The 21,067-nt window shown below is 42.8% G+C and overlaps 1 protein-coding gene across 1 annotated transcript in view; it reads right to left on the bottom strand.

Moving 5' to 3' along the window:
• Positions 1 to 21,067, bottom strand: part of astn1 (astrotactin 1) — a 282,848-nt gene that overhangs the window by 102,976 nt on the left and 158,805 nt on the right. The window contains exon 15 of the mRNA XM_067364076.1: positions 14,183 to 14,310. Coding sequence (XP_067220177.1) covers positions 14,183 to 14,310 — 128 coding nt within the window. The remainder of the gene's footprint in view (positions 1 to 14,182; positions 14,311 to 21,067) is intronic.

Below are 21,067 nucleotides of genomic sequence, written 5' to 3'. Positions count from 1 at the left end.
GAAACTGCAAGGTGGCATCTGTACACATGAGCGGTGATGAAAGAAGATCAAAACATGAAACAGGAAATCTCAAGCTCATCGATCCTGCCAGGCCATTCTTTGGGATTACAAGAACTCCCACTGCAGAGCATCCACAAAGGCCTAACTTGATTGGATCCATCCGATTAAATCTGGACCTTGTCACTTCTGTGCTGTCTTCAAGAGCTGCATTCGGGAGATTGCCCAAGCACAGCTAATTCTTAAGAAGCGGTGAGAAATCCGTGTGTCAGCCATTTCAGTCAACTCTCTTTGCAGCCTCCTTTGTGTTTGATGATCAATGGCATCTATTCATCTTCCGCTCACCACTCCGTACCTGCCCAGCAGACTGTAGCACCTGTGGTGTTTTTGCATCAGGTAATGCGTGTTTTGAAATGAATTTTTATTTCGATTGCCATGAAACCGTGCCGGCGTGTGCGTGCCTTTGAAAGAATCCCCAGGTGAATTGTATGTTACAAAGACAAGTGTTGCTTAACCCGGACACCTCCACCCTCAAAGAATCTCCATCTGTGGCCATGAATGTGAGTCACCATATGCATCAGGAGGAAGAGATGATTTCCCTCCTTTCTTTCTTTCAGCAGGAAATCTGCTTAGTGCCAATGTGCTTTCTACCTGCATTCCAATTAAATCAAGATGTATTTGCCTTTCAAAGCTTCTCGGCCTTCTTCCTTTCCCATTGGAATAATTGATGGAGTCCTCCAGTCCTATGATGAATGACTTCCAACCCAGAGATGAATAGAAAGATGAATGCGTTGCCCTGAGAGGGTTGGGAGGAACGGCTCCAGGAGTGCTGACATAGTGACAAATACACTGACCGTCGCACCAACTTGCCCAAATCAGCAAGGGAGGTTGGCAGAGGCCTGACAACTTCAGCGACTGCTCGAGAATGTGCCACTTGCCCATACCGTACCCAATTACCTGAGCTAGTGACTAATTTAACCTCAGGTGAGTTTCAGAACTGACGCCTCGAGACAGTCGAGGGAAAAACACAGCGATGATGTATTAAGGGCATGGGTGAGAAACAAAAGCTTTTCTTAAAACAGGAGTTTAAACATTTTTTACCCCACTTCTTGAATGCTGCCGCAAAGAATTTTGCAACAAAGTTAAAATAAGCAATGAGAAAAGAAACACTTCATTTAAAACGTCACTAGCTATGCTTTCCATCCAAAGTTGCACATTTAACTTCAATATTGGAATGTCGCATAAAACATTTGCAAATAAAGCACGGTTACCATCCTATGTGTCCAAGAGAACAAAATCGTCACTTCCTGGGAAATTGGTGCAAAATATTTGCATTAAAATGGAAGTTGCTGCAATCGGGGGAAGCTAATGTGGCTCTTTTTTCATACATCATAAATTACTTGCACACAGATGAAACACAATAAATGTTATCTTAAGTTCTGAGGCGGCTGCCTGGTGGTTGGGAACGCAATCGTGTGAGACAGTTCTGGGAGGTAATTATTCCCAACAGACTTTGGCTCAGGCATTTCAGAATGACCAAACCAACATTTAATATGGTCTGCAATGAAATCCACTGCTGATGCAAAGTTTGTTGCACATCAAGGGATTTATTCAGTAAATGTGTTTCCAGAATAGTTTATGTGCATGTCTTCGTATTGGATAAAAAATTATCCACCTCAATTGAGCACACACATTCCATTTTCAGAATTATGCTGATTTCAGTATGGAAGCTTGTTTATGCCACTCAATTAAAAAAATAAAATAAAATAAAAATAAATAAATAAATGAATAAAAAAGGTAATTATGACTTTTTATCTCACAATTCTGACTTTTTTCTCACAATTCTGATTTTATATCACGAAATTCTGACTTTATAACTCGAAATTCTGTTTATATTTCACAATGCAGACTTTATATCACACGATTCTGACTTTATATCTTGCATTTCTGACTTTATATCACGCAATTCTTACTTTATAATGCGCAATTCTGACTTTACATCTTGCAATTCTGACTTTATAACTCGCAATTGACCCTTCGCCGGGAGTTTGATTGACAAGCGATCTAACCAATCATAACACCGAATCTGCCATTTTGTCCAACAAAGTATTTCTTAAAAAAATACACAATTTGAAAGCTGGGACTTTGTTTAATATCCTAAGTAACCTGCTCTGTCTTGTCTGTCGACGTGTTGTCAATGTCCTCTTTGCTCCACAATGTATTTTTCACTCTGTGTGGCGTGACAGCACTATGGCTTGTCGGATAAAGCAACAGTAACCAAGGGGGGTGGGTCTTTGCGAAGGGTCAATTCTGACTTTATATCATGCAATTCTGACTTTATATCACACAATTATGACTTTATAACTCACAATTTAGACTTTATATTTCACAATTCTGACTTTATAACTCACAAATGTGAGTTTATATCTCGCAATTCTGAGAAAAAAAGTCAGAATTGTGAGATAAAAGGTTGCAATTACCTTTTTAATTTTTATTTCATGGTGGAAACAAGCTTCCATATTTCAGAGTTTATGCGATATAAAAACAGGTGGAAACATAGCGTCTCGGTTACATAGGTAACCCTCGTTCCCTGAAGGAGGGAACGGAGACGTACGTCGGACAGACCGACGAATAGGAATCTCGCTAGAGAGGCCAATCTACTTCGAGTGTAACTAAACGAGCCAATGCACATTGGCATGCAATCATATGCATCAGCTGCTCGCCTCGCATCCCGGGTATATAATGAGCAGCAGGTGCGTTGCATCTTCAGGTTTTCGCTGAGGAGCCGAACCCAGCAGGCGGCAGCATCAGCAGGACAACGCCTGTGGCGACGGGACGTACGTCTCCGTTCCCTCCTTCAGGGAACGAGGGTTACCTATGTAACCGAGACGTTCCCATTCAGTCGGTCACGTTCGACGTACGTCGGACAGACCGACGAATAGGAATCCCTACCAAAGCGCCACAGGGGCTGCCCTCTTCCAGCGCTCTGTCGTGAGCCACCTGAACCCCCTTGCCTAAGGACGGTGGGACCAGGCTCACGCAGAGAGGGTCGATCACTGTTGTTCCCAAAACCCACTCAGTGCGACAATTGGATAACGCTGGGAAAGCGTAGCCTTACATGCGATAAGGAACGCTGCGGAAGCCATATCCTTCCCCGAAGGAGTTATATGGATAAGTACATATGGACTAACCTTGTAGGTTGTACAACATATGGAAGAACTGGGGTGACTCCACTCGGTGAGAGATGGGTTCTCCCAGAGGGAAAGACACGGGCTTCGTTTAGGAGCAGCCGTGGAAAAAGCCATATGGGATCCCCGTAGGGTCACACATATGGAACCCAGCCTAAATCCGGTTCTCAAGGATACAACGGAGTATAGGCCTGGCGCCAGACGCTCCGCCACGTCGGCTGCCGAAGGGTAACCGGAGGACTCAACAAGGTCTGCCCGTAGGGACTCTCTGGAGAATAGAATGCGCATGTAGCGCAGCAAGCCGACACTAAGCCGGGGCCTCTCCGTGCCTCTGACCTGAGGCGAGAACACGGGAGGAGACCGGCTCGACACGAAGGCTATAGTATCTAGCGAACGTGTTAGGTGTCGCCCAGCCCGCAGCTCTACAAATGTCTGTTAGCGAGGCGCCACGAGCCAGCGCCCAGGAGGATGCCACACCTCTCGTGGAGTGGGCATGCAACCTGAGCGGGCAGGGCACGCCCTGAGCTTGGTAAGCCAGGGCGATGGCATCCACTATCCAGTGGGCCATCCTCTGCTTGGAGACAGCCTTTCCCTTCTGCTGGCCTCCGTAACAGACGAAGAGCTGGTCTGAGGTCCTAAAGCTTCGAGTTCTGTCTATGTACAGTCGCAAGGCGCGAACTGGACAGAGCAAAGCCAGGGCTGGGTCTGCCTCCTCCGAGGGCAGCGCTTGCAGGCTCACCACCTGATCCCTGAAGGGAGTGGTAGGAACCTTGGGCACATAGCCAGGCCGGGGTCTCAGTACCACGTGGCTGTCACCCGGCCCGAACTCTAGGCACGATTCGTCGACCGAAAATGACTGTAGGTCCCCTACCCTCTTGATGGAGGCCAATGCCACCAGCAGCAAAGTTTTCATAGAGAGAATCTTTAAGTCTGCTGACAGCAAAGGCTCAAAGGGAGCAATCTGGAGTGCTCTGAGCACCAGAGTAAGGTCCCAAGAGGGTATGGAGGGGGGACGAGGAGGATTTAACCGTCTCGCCCCCTAAGGAACCTGACGACCAGGTCGTGCTGACCAACAGATTTGCCATCTATGTGGTCGTGGTAAGCGGAGATAGCAGCAGAATGGACTTTGAGGGTGGAGGGGGACAGCCTACGCTCCAACCCTTGCTGCAAGAAGGAAAGCACGACACCGATCGAGCATCTTCGGGGGTCTTCTCGGCGAGAAGAGCACCACTCGACGAACAGGTTCCACTTCGAGGCGTAAGCACGTCTCGTAGACAGTGCACGTGCCGAAGTGATGCTGTTAAGTACCTCGGGGGGTAAGTCACCTAGAACCTCCGCGTCCCGTCCAGGGACCAGACATGGAGTTTCCAGAGGTCTGGACGCGGGTGCCAAAGAGTGCCCCGTCTCTGAGAGAGGAGGTCCTTCCTCAGAGGGATGGGCCAGGGAGGGGCTGTCGCGAGGAGTGAGAGTTCTGGGAACCAGGTCCGGTTGGGCCAGTAAGGCGCAACTAACAAGACCTGCTCCTCGTCCTCCCTGACTTTGCACAGGGTCTGTGCAAGTAGGCTCACTGGGGGAAACGCATATTTGCGCAGGCCCCGGGGCCAGCTGTGAGCCAGTGCGTCTGTCCCGAGTGTTCCCTCGGTCAGAGAGTAAAACAACTGGCAGTGGGAGGTTTCTGGTGAGGCAAACAGGTCTACCTGAGCCTCTCCGAACTCTCTCCAGATCAGCTGAACCACCTGGGGGTGGAGTCGCCACTCTCCGGGCAGCGCAGCTCGTGATAGCTCGTCGGCCACACGGTTGAGCACACCGGGGACATGAATGGCGCGAAGCGACCTCAGATGCTTCCGACTCCACAGGAGGAGATGGCGGGCGAGTTGCGACATGCGACGGGAGCGTAGACCACCTTGGCGGTTGATGTACGCAACGGTCGCAGTGTTGTCCGTACGGACCAGTACATGCTTGTCGCGAAGCAGGCCTTTGAGGCGGCTCAGCGCAAGGCGTACTGCCAGCAACTCGAGGCAATTGATGTGCCAATGCAGATGGGGTCCCGTCCAAACCCCTGAGACTGCATGCCCGTTGTACGTGGCACCCCAGCCGGTGGCAGAAGCATCTGTGAAAACCACAGCATGCCGGGACACCTGTTCTAGGGGCACTCCTGCCCGGAGAAACAAAGGGTCCGACCACGGACTGAAGGTTCGGCGGCACTCCTGAGTGATTGGCACCCGGAACGTGCCGCGTTGCCACGCCCATCTCGGGACTCGGCCGTGAAGCCAGTGCTGAAGCGGTCTCATATGAAGCAGCCCGAGCGGTGTTACAGCCGCTGCAGCCGCCATATTCCCCAGGAGCCTCTGAAAAAACTTCAGTGGGACCGCTGTCCTGCCATTGAACGTATTCAGGCAGTTCAACACCGACCGAGCACGTTCCTCTGTGAGGCGTGCTACCCGTTCGACCGAATCCAACTCCATACCGAGAAAAGAGATCCTCTGCACTGGGGCGAGTTTGCTCTTCTCCCAGTTGACCTGAAGCCCCAACTGGCTGAGGTGCCTGAGCACTAAGTCCCTGTGTTCGCACAACTGATCCCGAGACTGTGCTAGAATGAGCCAGTCGTCCAGGTAGTTGAGAATGCGAACACCCTGTTCTCTCATGGGAACAAGGGCTCCCTCCACGACTTTCATGAAGACGCGGGGAGACAGGGCCAGCCCGAAGGGTAAGACTCTGTACTGATATGCTCGACCTTCGAACGCGAATCTCAGGAATGGCCTGTGTCGCGGAAGAATCGAAACATGAAAGTACGCGTCCTTCAGGTCGATCGCTGCAAACCAATCTCGAGGACGGATGCACTCGAAAATGCGTTTCTGCGTAAGCATTTTGAACGGTAGCTTGTGAAGGCTCCGATTCAAAACTCGCAGGTCCAAGATCGGTCGTAACCCGCCGCTTTTCTTGGGTACAATGAAGTAGGGGCTGTAGAACCCTGACCTCAAATCGGCTGGAGGGACCGGCTATATCGCGTCCTTCGCCAGTAGGACTGCAATCTCCGCACGCAGAACAGGGGCATCGACATCTTTCACTGAAGTGAAGAGGACGCCCCTGAACTTGGGGGGACGCCGGGCGAACTGAATCGCATAGCCGAGCCTGATGGTCCGGAGGAGCCAGCGAGACGGACTGGGGAGCGCTAGCCAGGCTCCCAGAGACCGCACCAGCGGCACCAAGGGGACCACCGGCGTACCCGCCGCGGGGCAGCGAGGTGGAACGCAGGGACGCGGCCCGGGAGGCTCTCTGTGTGAGGCGGCCCGAAGCGGGGTCACAGTGTGCTGTGCAACACTTACCTGCCTCCACGGGTGGACAGAGGGAGCAGTCGAGGATTTGCTTACCTGCTGCTCGCTGCTGTCCGCTGGCGACAGAAGAGGTGGATGAGAGTGGTGAGGTTCTAGCCCTCCCACTGCTCTCCGAGCCCTCTTCGGACCCGGAGATAAAGGAAACTGCTCTTTTCTTGAAAATTTGGGTACCGCTGGCCGTTGAGCCAGCGGCGGAACAAAAGGAAACAACAAAAGATTCTCCACCCGGCCCTCCTCCGGGGGAAGGAGTGGTGCATTCACCACCTCCTGAAGAGCAGTCCCCTCCATCTCCGGGTCGCCCGTCCTAGGGCCGCTTGGACTTGGCCTTGCCACCCTTCTTCTTGGGGGGTGGCTGGACGGGCTGGGCGCCCCGCCCGCGACCGGCTCCACGGCGCCGCTTGGATGGAGGCTGCTGCTGCTGGGGCGCGGGAGCGGGGGCGGCTGCAGGGGGCGCCCTCGGCGACGGGTAGTCTGAGGTGCCGCCGGCGGTGGAGGTGCAGCAGCTGACCGCCTCGGCAGGATGTGACTGATGGCCTCAGACTGCCTTTGTACAGCCGAGAACTGTTGGGCAAAGTTCTCGACCGCGTCGCCGAAAAGGCCGGTCTGGGACACGGGGGAATTAAGAAACCTGACCTTGTCGGTATCCCTCATGTCCGCAAGACACAGCCAGAGATGGCGTTCCTGGACCACCATAGTGGACATCGCACGACCCACTGACCGCGCCGTAACCTTCGTCGCTCGAAGCGCGAGGTCCGTCGCGGCACGAAGTTCCTGGAGAACTTGTGGATCATGACCACCCTCGTGCAGGTCCCTCAGTGCCTTGGCCTGATGGACCTGCAACAACGCCATAGCGTGTAAGGCAGAGGCAGCTTCCCCACAGGCCTGATAAGCCTTGCCGGTAAGATCCGACGAGTACTTACAGGCCCGGGAAGGGAGAGACGGCTCCCCCCGCCAGGTGGAGTTAGGGCACAGTTGCATAGCAACGGCCCGTTCCACAGGGGGTATGCGCGTGTAACCCTTCGCTGCCCCGCCATCAAGGGTGGTGAGGGAGGAGGACCCACCGACACGGTTTCGGGCAGTAAAAGGTGCCGTCCACGTGCCCGTGAGCTCTTCATGCACCTCCGGGAAGAAGGGCACTGGGGTGGGGGGCTGAGAACCAGCCCTGGCCACCCCGAGATACCAGTCATCCAACCTCGAGGGTTCGGGACACGGTGGAGGATTCCACACGAGCCCGACCCTGTTGGCGGCCCGGGAAAGCATAGCCATCATTTCCGGGTCCGTGTCGGGCACAGTTGTCACCCCCGAAGGAGGCAACTGCGCCGACTCATCCTCCCCAGAAGTATCAGGCTCACCCTCCGATGCAGCGATCGACATCCGGTCGTCTGGGGAGCTCCGAAGGAAACGGATGGTACACACCTCTGGGGTGGTCCACCACGTTCCGAGGGCAGCTCTACTGGCTGCGGAGCGCACGAGGGGGGAGGGTTCCTAGGGGGTTGGTTCCCCGAAGGAAGCGCGCTCACCGTTATCCTCAAGTCACCAGCCCCGCCGCTCGCAGCAACCCTCTGAGGAGGATTGGAGCGAGGCGTCGGGACCGGGACTCCACCCCTTTGCAGAAAGTGGAGTCTCGACCGCAACTCCGCGATGGTCATCTTCCCACAATGGGTACATGACTCATCCACAAACGCTGCCTCAGCGTGCCTTAAGCCCAAGCACGCGATACAGCGCTGGTGACCATCCCGAGGCGCCAGGTAACGACCGCATCCAGAAACACACAAGTAGAACGACATCTTTAAAAAGACGCGAACTACTCGTGTTAGCTCTTTCAAGGACTGACTCTTTTAGGTGCTGAAGCACGCAGGGGAATAGCCGCTGCAGCACAGACAGGGAATGTGCAGCCTGTCGTGTGCACTCTCCTTGAAGGCGCTCCTCTTACCAGCTGTAACAACAGCTTTTTAGCGCTCTAGGCGCACCGTTTCACCAGCCGTGAGAACGGCCTTCACGCTGATTACAGCTTTGCTCAATCAAATTAAAGGCAAAAACAAAAACAAAAGGAGAATCGGCCCCGCTGCTGCGCTGTCCGCCTGCACCTCGCAACAAAGAGACGTCTTGAAGAGAGACTCGTTCACCACACTCGCTTTCAGTAGCTGTCCTCATAGAAGGTTTGGCTCCGAAGCGAAAAGCTGAAGATGCAACGCACCTGCTGCTCATTATATACCCGCGCTGCGAGGCGAGCAGCTGATGCATATGATTGCATGCCAATGTGCATTGGCTCGTTTAGTTACACTCGAAGTAGATTGGCCTCTCTAGCGAGATTCCTATTCGTCGGTCTGTCCGACGTACGTCGAACATGACCGACTGAATGGGAACTACTATTACTTAAAGAAAAAAAAAAAAAAAAAGGATACATGAAGTCCTGTAATGTCGTACATACCTCATACACTACTACTTTTGAACGGTAATGTGTATCAACCAATTGGAAACATTTGTTTGCAAATGTCTCTAAAATATCTTCTTTTGTGTTCCCCAGATTAAAGAAAATCACACAGGTTTGAAACGACATTGTGCTACCATGTCTTATTCTGTCCTTCTTTTCAATTCCCACTTGCTATTCATTTAAATTTACTCTAACAGTCTCATGAAGTACAAAAACATCTCGCACGATGACAAAATGAGCTTTACTTGACTTGAATGAATGGTGGTAATGGTGAGAGGACTTAAGATGTGCACTCCAAAGAGCTTTCTATGGTTGTAATTAAAAGTCTAAATGGCACACACGTGTCTAATATGACTAATGAATCGTGTATTAGGCGTAATTTGCAGTTCTTGCAATAAAGGAGCTTGGAGAGCATCAGGTGCAGCGGGGATGAGTCTAAAGGGTTGGAAAGCTCCTCACTGAACCACCTGCCTCATATGCCTCCCTCCCCGGTCTGCAGCACATCACACTGCAATAGATAAATAACCTCTGTCTTCACAGCCAAGGCCTCAAGCATGACTGACAGAGGATGACTCTTCCAGATTACCCATTTTAATCTTCCTGCAAGTATCCAATATGACCTCTCATAAGTCTCACCTGATGCCATGACCATTATGTCTGAAGACCAGCTATGTCAACCATTGTTTCTTTGAGCAAAATCACCTGCACCCTCTGGTAACTCAGGCAATATTACAGTGCCACACTGGACCATTTCATTCACTTATGACCTTTAGACTGGATTACAAATTGGAGTTGAATGGTGGTTGGGGAATCAAGTTGGCCATAATAAAATTGCTGTAAAATGTGATAAATGTCAGCTTTCTCTTCTCTAATTTTAGCACAAGGCAAAACTAGCTGTGCAACAACTAGGGTTTGCGATTTAAAGTGTTCATTTATTACAATTAAAATGTGTTTTAATCTAAGCATCCTAAAAACAAGACAAATTTTCTTGAAAAGGAAAGTTTTGTCAGATATTAAGACTTGTTGTTAGAGAATACAAACTTTTTTTTATTGAGTTAAAAAGATAAGTTAGTTATTTTGTGAAGTTACTAAAAAAGGTTTATTATCCCATTATCTCATTGTCAAATTGATATTTCTCGTGTTAATCATACACCTCACTTAATTAATTTCAATTTACGTATTTTTCAATATTTTAAATAGAATAAAAGCAGAATAATTGTATGCAATGTACTTATGCATATTTTCTGTACTATCAGAGCAATTATTTACTATTTTATTAAAATATTGTTTAATTACCACTGAAAAATATGCTGATAATGAATAGCAAATTGATTTTTGTGGAATATAGGCCACTGCCAGGCTTGTTCAATAACGAAAGAAGGGTCTTTTATTAAGTGCTTTACTTTCTTTGAATTATCATTTGTAAGCTTTTCTCATCAAGTGTTGATAAATGCAATTTCCATATTATGTAATTGCATTTTTTAATTGATTGACACCCTAGAAACAATATATTCCTGGAACATTTTAAGCATAAAATCAGTGTAGATTTTTCAGCCATGCATAAAGTACATTCAGATCTAATCAAGGACTTATGACATGAAAAGATATACATACACGCTGAAACTGGCTACAGCTGCCAGATGAAGAAGAAAAAAATAAACAAGCACATAACATTTCTATTCTGTTTGGCCTTTCCTGCTGTTCATTTTACATCAGACCTTAAGGACTATAATTCTTCATTCTTTGGCAGTCTGATTTGGGTGGCTGAAGCCAGAGGGAAAGAGTGTGATGAAAGATGCAGCATTCTGTAACCTCATTTGACGGGACAGAATTTCCCCTCTCCCTCTTTTCTTTCTCATTAATGGGAGCATAAAAGTTGACCCCCGACAGTATTTAGGGTAAGGAGCTGCCGCGCAGGTTACTTGTACTGCGGTGAGCTCCAGAAAGGATTCAGATTGGTCTGCTAATGAGTCCTGACAGAGGCAGCAGCATCCAGAAGCCCCTGAAAAATGATTTTGTTAATACCCTCTCTGTTTTTATGCCTCTTCATCATACACTTGATCTGGCAGAAGATAATGTGAACCAGTCAACTGTTTGCAAGAACTTATGCACACAAACACTGAAGATGGATGCTCAGCATCTTGATCTGAAATATTAAGAGGATCGTTTTTGAACAAGTTTTCTTTTTTTAATAAACAATTAAAAATAAGTTATGAGAGGCTGTGCTGTACTCTGAAGTGTCCATATAAGTGTCTATAGGTTCTTTGTAGCGAAGCCAGGACCCAAACTACAGTAGGTCTTATTAAAAGAGTTTTAGCATTAGAAATGCTGAATGGCTTTGTTGTGATCATGCAAAGCAGGAAATCAAAGTGAAGAGTGTTACTATTATGGATTTATAAGGTCAAGGGCGAGATTAAGAGGCTTATTTAATCAAGACAAACATTTTATAATCTGTAAGACTAACAGAATGTTTTCAAAGCTTTGTCAACACTTGAGGAAAGTGGCAAAAAAATTACAATTATATAGCTCGAAAATAAGATTAAAAACATTACTTTTGTGTTAAAGTCCCCCTGTAGTCAATCATTTTAAAATGACACATTTAAAATAATTTCTTCATGCCTTAAAACAGCTTGAATGTAACTCTACACTCTTGCTTCACTTAGTATATGCAAATCCATAAATATGCAAATTAGTCTCCGCCTCCACTCAAATCCTGATCCACTTGATCAACTTAACTGTAGTAAACTCTGCACAATGGCAAGTGGAAATTCTGGTTTAATTTAGCCATGTATTTTTGAACCAGAAACTTATTCAAAAGAAGAAGTGTAAAGTGAATTATACAGGCTTAATCGACAAGTATCACTCTCTACAACATCAAACACTTAGTGCTAATTAATATGATTAGCCTTTTGCTTGACTACGTTATCAAACAGCTAATAATGTGTTGCTAATATGACACAAACCACGTTCCCGTTCGCCACCTCAGAGTCAAGCAGCTGTCTTCTAAAAAGCAGTATCCTTAGAAATGTTTTGAACTTAGAACGTCAGTGGACAAAGGCATATAGTTCATAATTCACCCGCTATATTACTAAATGTACCCAATTTGTCATATCAACAGAAAAATATATCAGGATAAACCTGGCTTGTCTTGAGACTCCCCTGCTTCGCAGCATAGTTAATGATATGCCAAAGCCCGCCCACACGTTGGCGGGATTGGTTACAACATATTTGTGACATAGAGAACAAGGGCGAGTTCAAACCACGTTTTTGAGACTGTCTTTGGTTCACTGCAGTTTTAAAGGGTTAGTTCACCCAAAAATAAAAATTCTTTCATTATTTACTCACCCTCATGTTCCAAACCCGTAAAAATTTCGTTCATTTTCGGAACACAAATCAAATTTTTTTTTTTAAAGGTGCCCTAGAATTAAAAATTTAATTTATCTTGGCATAGTTGAATAACAAAAGTTCAGTACATGGAAATGACATACAGTGAGTCTCAAACACCATTGTTTCCTCCTTCTTATATAAATCTCATTTGTTTAAAAGACCTCCGAAGAACAGACAAATCTCAACATAACACCAACTGTTATGTAACAGTCGGGATCATTAATATGTACGCCCTCAATATTTGCATATGCCAGCTCATGTTCAAGCATTAGACAAGGGCAGCCAGTATTAAAAACACATCTAAATCAGTTCATGTGAGTACATTTGTTCAATATTAATATAAACCGACGAGAATATTTTTGGTGCGCCAAAAAAAACTAAATAACGACTTATTTAGTGATGACCGATTTCAAAACACTGCTTCAGGAAGCATCGAAGCGTTATGAATCAGTGTATTGAATCATGAATCGGATCGCAGTTCAAACCCGCCAAATGGCTGAAATCACGTGACTTTGGAGCTCCAAACTGCAGATTCGATACACAGATCCATGATGCTCCGATGCTTCCTGAAGCATTGTTTTGAAATCGGCCATCAAATTGGCGCACCAAAAATATTCCCGTCGCTTTATTATATTAATATTAAACGACTGTACGCACATGAACTGATTTAGATGTGTTTTTAGTACCTTTATGGATCTTGACAGAGTAAGTGAGATTACTCCCTATGAAGGCCTCACGGAGCTATTGGATTTGAACTAAAATATCTTAATTTGTGTTCCGAAGATTAATGAAGGTCTTACGGGTGTGGAACGGCATGAGGGTGAGTAATAAATGACAGAATTTTCATTTTTGGGTGAACTAACCCTTTAAAGGGTCCGTAGCCTAAATCGGCACATATTTAATGATGCCCCAAAACAGGCAGTTAAAAAAATTAATAAAAAAAAATATATGGGGTATTTTTAGCTGAAACTTCATAGACATATTCAGGGGACACCTTAGACTTATATTACATCTTTTAAAAATATGTTCTACGGCACCTTTAATGAAATCTGAGAGCTTGCTGTCCCTCCATAGACAGCTATGCAACTCACACTCTGATGCTTCAAAACATTCATAAAGAGAGTGTAAAACTAATCCATATGAATTGAGTGGTTTAGTCCAAATTTTCTGAGGAGACTCGATCAATTTATATGATGAACAGATTGAAATTATTTATTTAAATTTGTTTAGCAATGTTTCAGTCCAATGACCTTTATCACTGATTTACACTCAAACAAATGCAAGATCAACAATACAAAATTTGCCAATCCTCAAATCAGACTTATGACGTAACCAAACATAACCAATACCAAACATGAACCCAATTTGGAAAACATATATTCTGTATCCTGTTAAAATATGTAGATATATTTGATGTCTATAGGGTATGAGCCTGAGCTGATAGAACACAACACCAAGCTTTTTCATGTATCATGAGTCACTGACTGACAAGATACAGCCTTTTAGCCAGTTGTTTCATGCCGGGACCTCAGTGAAAGAGTTATAATATTTATAAGAAGATATTGCTTCTCAGCTTATGGAATACTGCTAGTGCCGACACCAACAAAAAACACAATGCTACTCAAATGAACAAAGTAACAGATGACATAATTCATGCTTTTGAACTGCTTTTGAAACCTCAAAACAACAATATAGGGCTGTCAATAGATTAAGAATATCACTTGATCAGGTAATCAAATTAATCATTAAAAATGATGATTGTCAGTGACTTCTTAAAAGACTACAAACTGATATAGTCACTGAGGTTTTGAGTGATTAATCACAAATGTACAGGTTCTTACCAGTGAGGTACTCTGGATCAGGCACTGGGTCAGACAGCTCCTCGTGACACTGGGCTTCAGTTGGCACAGACGCCACCACCATGCCATCCGGAAGCTGCTGCTCGATGCCACGGGCAAAGTTTTTCTGCCTAGATAACAGAAAATAAAGGAGACAATCCACTCAAAACACAGTTCATTGTTTGAAAGGTCATCTGTCAATTACATAAATCCTTCATTTAAGCCCATTAAATTGGTTTATTTATATTTTACATGTAAATATTACATAAAAATAATAAGTTTTATTCAAATTGCCTGCTAAATGCTAGGTGATGCTTTGTGGCAATTTTGATCAATAAAATGAAACCATTTAAAATGAAAATGCTGAATGAAGAGCGAATAAAAAATATGGATAATGTACACTAAAATAAACAGTAAACATTAACATATCAGCTTGTCATGAACAATGCTCACAGAAAGAAAAAAGAGTCTCAGATTAAATAGATATTTTCTTATAAACTTTGCTGAAATAATGTACCAGCTATGTCAGACTAAATAATCTGGGGGATGAAGAAGAAAACAAAGTCTAAGTGGATAGGATACATCTGAAATGGTGTTAAAAGTTTTTTTTTTACATTTAGAATATGACATAAATTTTGTGGTGAAATGTAGGAGTAGCTCTAAGACAACAAGAAAAAAGCAAACCGAAGAAAGCAGTGCAGGAATGACTGTATATCTAAATGAGATCTGCTGAAGTACTCTAGACTTGAGGAAAGAGAAAGAAAATACAGTTTGAATTTAAACAAGAATATAGAGATAAAAAAAGTGAGAAGATGGGTTAAACTAGACATAGTTTAGTTTCAAAGCAATGTGAGAAAATAATAAGTATGCATTGGAGAGAAGGACTGATGGGAAGGGATAAACTGATATAACAGAAAAAGATGCAAAAAATGCACAAACTATGCATTTATAGAAGGTCTGACTCAATCTTTCTCTGTGTATCTTAAGTGAGATCAAGGTTAAAATATTCTGGGACCGAGTATATACATGTGCAGAAAATGAATGATGCGATATAAAAAATGTATGTCAAAGGACGGTATGAATAAAAGGAGAAAAGGAGAATATAGAAAGAACTCTTTCTTTTTTAAGGCAAAATAACCTCCTAGAAAGCACACAAGGGAAATACACAGAACGCAACAAGATTCTAGAATGCTGTTTACAAGAGCATCTCATAAATGAACGAGCATTCAGGAAATTGTACCAGCCAACATCATGCAATCTAAATCTCTTTTTAAGCATTACTGTCATATCCGACTCAAAAGTGGACTTGTATGAGAATTACATTATCTCTGAATACACAGAACACTGAATAAATAATTTGGCTTAAACGGGAGGGGGGAAGCCAGAGGCTTGCAGTATGTGCTTTATGTTATTATAGGAAAGAAAAGTGGCTGAAAGTGGAACACTTGTTATGTTATGTTATGTTCAACAAACAGTCATATATGTCTACAGTGCTAAATACCCCCGCTTCCTGGATGATTCAATAATTCCTGCCAATAGCCATTTCCTTGGCTTAATAATAACAATATCTTCTAATATTTATACCCAGGACATGATATATCAGATTTTACAGATGTATTTTCAACTGAAGGTTTTCTAGGCCAAATTAAATCTGCCATAAACCTCAAAAACTATTCCCAAATACATCCTCTTGGGTGTGCTGGAAGGTAAACCAGTGCACATTCTGCAGAAATTTCTCTGAACATCTGGGGATTTCCTCCCCACATCTAATAAAATTGTAAAAAAAGTTGTTTCTCTTGTCAAACTTGAAGCTCATGCTTCAATAGACACTCGCATATTGAAATATTAATAGCGCTGCGTTATTGCTTGTCAAAGTCACATCTGATAAAAGGTTCAGTTCCCCAGAGCCGGTGCAGCTAAATAGAAATGTGCAATAAACTTAGGGGCCAGCAATTTTAATGAAAATCATACATACGGTTCTTAAGTTTCTGAAATGAATACCAGCTGACAATTATGACTGTAACTGCTGGGAATTAAAATGCTTGTGAATTTTGGTGCATAATAATAAAAAGAATAAAAGTAATATAAAATATAAATGTAAACTTTTTTTTTGCTTGCAACCAAATTTAATAGCTTACCACAACTTTCTCTATATTTTAGCATGCAAAATTACCTTAACAGATACTTGCATGTTGTCTAGAGCTTTAAATGCCTGATACCTTCCCATATATTTACCTAAAATATATACTGCATACAGAAATGTCTACTGAGAAAAACCTCAGTCGCGATGTAACTTCTTTAGGGTCGACAGACATACAGGAGGGATATTTTGGCAATAATAACTAGCAGCATGTGATTTTAGACAGAATATGCAAGTTTTATGAGATGCTCTGGGCATTACAGGTGGGATTATCTGTCGAATGAGAATAAATGAATAATATAAATAATTCACAATGACAATAGGACAATTCTGGATGTAAAAATAGGTGAACTGTTGCTGTCCAGCAACAGCTGATGGCAAATTATAATAATAGAGTATAATAATGACAGAAAACAACTGAAAGTCTTGAAAAGCCATCTAAATACAAAATGGCAGATTCAGAGGACATTACAATTGATGGAAAATGAGAAATAATCTTTTGCAGCAAGTACATTTTGTTTTATTTCCATTTAAATAAGTAGCTTTAAACTAAAGGGTTCGAAAATTAAGTTGATATACAATTTGAGCTAAGATAATGAGATATCCAGTTGTCAATTAATATCATTAAGAGACGATTTCACGCATAATTAAACATAATATGCGAGGCTGAATAAATTAATCTAAAATGGAAGAATTCTGAGTTAGTCAAACCTTTTACATTTTTAATTAATAGTGCAAATATCACAGTGTACTGTAAACTGGAAATCAACATTCATTTCATATTTTCTAATTGTAAGAAAAAAATTATAGGAGTGTTTGAAAAGATGAGTCATATGACAGCCTAGACTTTTTAAAAAATAATCAGACTGTTCACGGCCTGTGTGTGATGTTTTAATTTAGTGCTGGGAGAAAGGTAGCACTTTGAGTTTCTTGCTGTGGATGGAAACACCCAGCTGGGAGATTTTAAGTGAGGTAGTCCTAATCATGATTCTGCAAACTCTTAATGAGAACAAAGGGTACTAAAAATTCATTAAAACCAGCTCAAATCACACTGGGAAGGAATAGAAGTGAAACTGGTTAAGGCTGGAACCCAGAGGAGAGAGAAAGTAATTAGGAAAGGGCACGTGTTTTTGAAGTCTCGTGATGATAAGACAGAAATCAAAATGAAATCCTGGCAATGGGGGTGGAAGTAGGCGTGGATACACTGTTTGGAAAGCCCTATATAGTCTTTAATGAAGATGTCAACAAAATGTTTGCATAATTTTAATTTCTTAGCACTTTTTTTGCTCTGCAAAAGCTATGGTACACAGATATGATGCTGCTACTAAAAAACTGACTGACTGCTGCTCAACAAGCTATAGAGTTTTGGCAGCGGTACCATCGGGACTTTCTGGATAAAGACTGTAGCACAGCCTCGAGCGCAACATCCAGGGGGAGCATCAGTATACCGTATTTGAAGAACACACTTGGTAAATGTGTGTGTGTGTGTGTGTGTATGTGTGTGTGTGTGTGTGTGTGTGTGTGTGTGTGTGTGTGTGTGTGTGTGTGTGTGTGTGTGTGTGTGTGTGCAAACTTCAGTAATGTGCAGTAAAGGTTGGATTGCCTCTCACTCTTTCAATGTAGACATTATGATGTTCTCTGTAACTATCATCCAATCCATCTATCGATTGACTGTACGGCATGTAAAACCTTCAAACTTCAAGCTTTTAAAATAATTTTAACTTTCAGCAAGCTAGCATCAAAGTTTGTCTTAACAAACTTTACCTGTCAAGTTTCCTTTGTACTTTTCCAATTCCACTGATCGGACTTGTTTGGAGCGAATGCTTCACAAAATCACAATTTACCAAACCTCTGTTTTAATAGAGCAAGAGAGAGACTATACAGACATTTGTGTGGCAGAAAATTATAACTGGCACATAAATAGCACTAATATACTATTTTTGTGAAAATGGCACTGGAACATGTCAATTACTGCTTGGGGAGGTGCCGATTCTACTTGCAATGTGCCAGATGCTACATCTCAAAAGACCACATATAATTAAAATGAGGAGCATGGACATGCAGTTGGCTTGCAAATATGCAGTACCAAATCAAGATGAAATATAAGCAAAATTAAGTTGACAATTAACAAGCACAACAGGCTGGTATTTTGAGATGGAACTGAATGGAATGAAGAAATCTAACATCATAATATCTATGTATGTTTAAAATTTCTGAATAAAAAAATGAAACATGGATGAAAAAGATTCAAAGTATAAGAATGCTGCTTAAAGGGTTAGTTCACCCCAAAATGAAAATTCTGCCATTAATTACTCACCCACACATCGTTCCAAACCTGTAAGACTTTTTCTCTCCCTCCATTGACAGCTAAGCAACTATCATTTTGACGCTTCAAAAAAATTAATTCAAAAGGACTGTACACTCTCACTAATTTGTGTGAATCGAGTGGTTTAGTCCAAATTTTCTGAAGAGACTTGATCACTTTATATGCTGATTTCAGAACAGATTTAATTTAAGCTTTTATTCACATAAAACATTCATCAACACGCACATCAGTTGCGGTAAACTGAAGCTCAAACATGTTTGCTTGACGTGCGAGAACCAATGAGGTTCATTCTTGTGTGTTACGCAGCACGCTTGAGATTCCGCAAGAGGTTTATTCTCGCATGTCAAGTATGTTCAGATGAGCTTCTGCTTATGTCCGCTGATTAATGTTTATATGTGAGTAAAAGCCTTAATTCAATCTGTTCATCATATAGAGTGAGTGTGTCTCTTCACCCAATTCATATGGATTTTTTTTTTTTTTTTTACAATCCCTTTATGAATTTTGAAGCATCAAAATATAATTTGCAAAGCTCTCAGATTTCATCAAAAAGACAATCAAAAGTATTAAGTGTTTGGAACCATAGTCGCCGATTTATGTTTCTGCCGGTGGGTGCCCAGTGCAAGCGATGTCTGAAGACTAACTTATACGAGCCATAACATTCCTCGGCATGATTTCAAAAACAACTCGTTTCAGCACCAGTTTGCTTCTTTTTTAGCTCAAATCAACATAAACAGGATGTTTTATTTGCATTATATCCGTGCAGCAAGATGACAATTTCGACCCAAAAGCACATTCTTTTCACGAGTGTTGTCGCGAGTCATGCTCTCACTGATATCTGATGCAAGAAGAGTTCTGTATCTGATAGACCATTTGTGCTCGCGCATCACTTGGATGCTCTCTCGATGTTTGCCATTAAAATATTGCCATAGAAACGGCCTTAAATAAACTATAAAACAGGGATTGTGTCTAAAAGATCCAAACAATGTTTTATATTGGTTAAAATCAGTGGAGAATACCTCGTATTTTTCCGTGGGTGCTCGACCATTTCGGCGGGATCGGCGCCTATGTTTGGAACAATATGAGGGCGAGTAATAAATGACAGAATTTTTATTTTTGGGTAAACTAACCATTTAAGATATTAAAGGTATTGATGTTGAGGAGGTGATAATGTTGTAGGTCTCTATTTTTTTTTTTTTTTTTTTTTTTAAACATTTTTTCAAAGTCACTTGGCTCCAAACATCAATGGACCCAATTGATATTTGTATATATATATATATATATATATATATATATATATATATATATATTTGTATATATATTTCTTTTTTTTTATTTTATATCTTCTTTTGTGTTCCACATAAAAAAGAAAAAAAAGAAAAAAAAAAGGATTTTCATGTTTGGGCGAAGTATCCCAGACCAAATTAAGACCTTTCCTAAAACACTAGATTCTAAATTCAAGTCAGAATTTTCAATACGATCTCAAACATTTCACTTCAAACACTTCCATGTCCAGATTATCTTGCCTATGAAAAGCAACCTCAATAAATCTGCCCTCTAGGTTCCCTTGTGTCCTGACTGTCCTCTGCATTTCATCATAAAAGTTCCTTTACAGAGAAAGCAAAGATCCAGCAGCACACCCTCGCAGCAATACGGGGCTTTCAAAATGGCATGTTCATCTGTCAGAGAACTCCACCGGCATGAAAAGCCTCAAACAGGAGCTAATTCATTCTGCATTGTCTTTTGGGCAGGTTGTCACAGGAAATGTGTTGCACCTCACATTCCGGATTAAACAGCATGAAAATGTAGCCATGACTTTCAGATATGAGTCAGATCGTAAAAGCAGCTGTTGTGTGACAACCCAGACTTGTGGGTAGTAACTTTTGGTGACACGCCAAAGGAAACACACAGCATGTGTAAGTTTAAAACAGAATAATAAACAACTTCAAACTCTCTGGATGGGTTTTATCTGGCAGTTGCTCGCTGTTTTCCCTTTTGCCTCATTTTGGAAAGAGATGAATCAGAGATACCTCTGTAAGTTTATGTTTAATTTCACCTGAATTTATGTGTATATTTCATGCATGTGAGTTGATGTAATATCAAAATATGAATCATCTCACTTCCTCTTTTAGAGAAGACTCAGGGGTGAATTCACTAAACAGTGGTGCCACTTTTGCATGCAGTATTTCAGCACAAATACCTTTGCCTTAATTAATAAGCACTCAAAATCCATTAATCATGGTACCAAATGTGTTAAAATTGCACTGTAATATCAGCGCAAATACTTTTCTATGTGAATTAGACCAATTATAAACAATATTCAGAAAATACTATTTGCCTGACATAATATGTGTTTCGCAAAAACTGGGAATATACACTACTGGTCAAATATTTTTATGTCAAAAATATTACAGTAATATTGTAA

Source organism: Chanodichthys erythropterus, chromosome 16, assembly GCF_024489055.1.
Source record: "Chanodichthys erythropterus isolate Z2021 chromosome 16, ASM2448905v1, whole genome shotgun sequence".
In the NCBI taxonomy this organism is placed as follows: domain Eukaryota; kingdom Metazoa; phylum Chordata; class Actinopteri; order Cypriniformes; family Xenocyprididae; genus Chanodichthys; species Chanodichthys erythropterus.
This window is presented reverse-complemented; position numbering and strand designations above follow the sequence as displayed.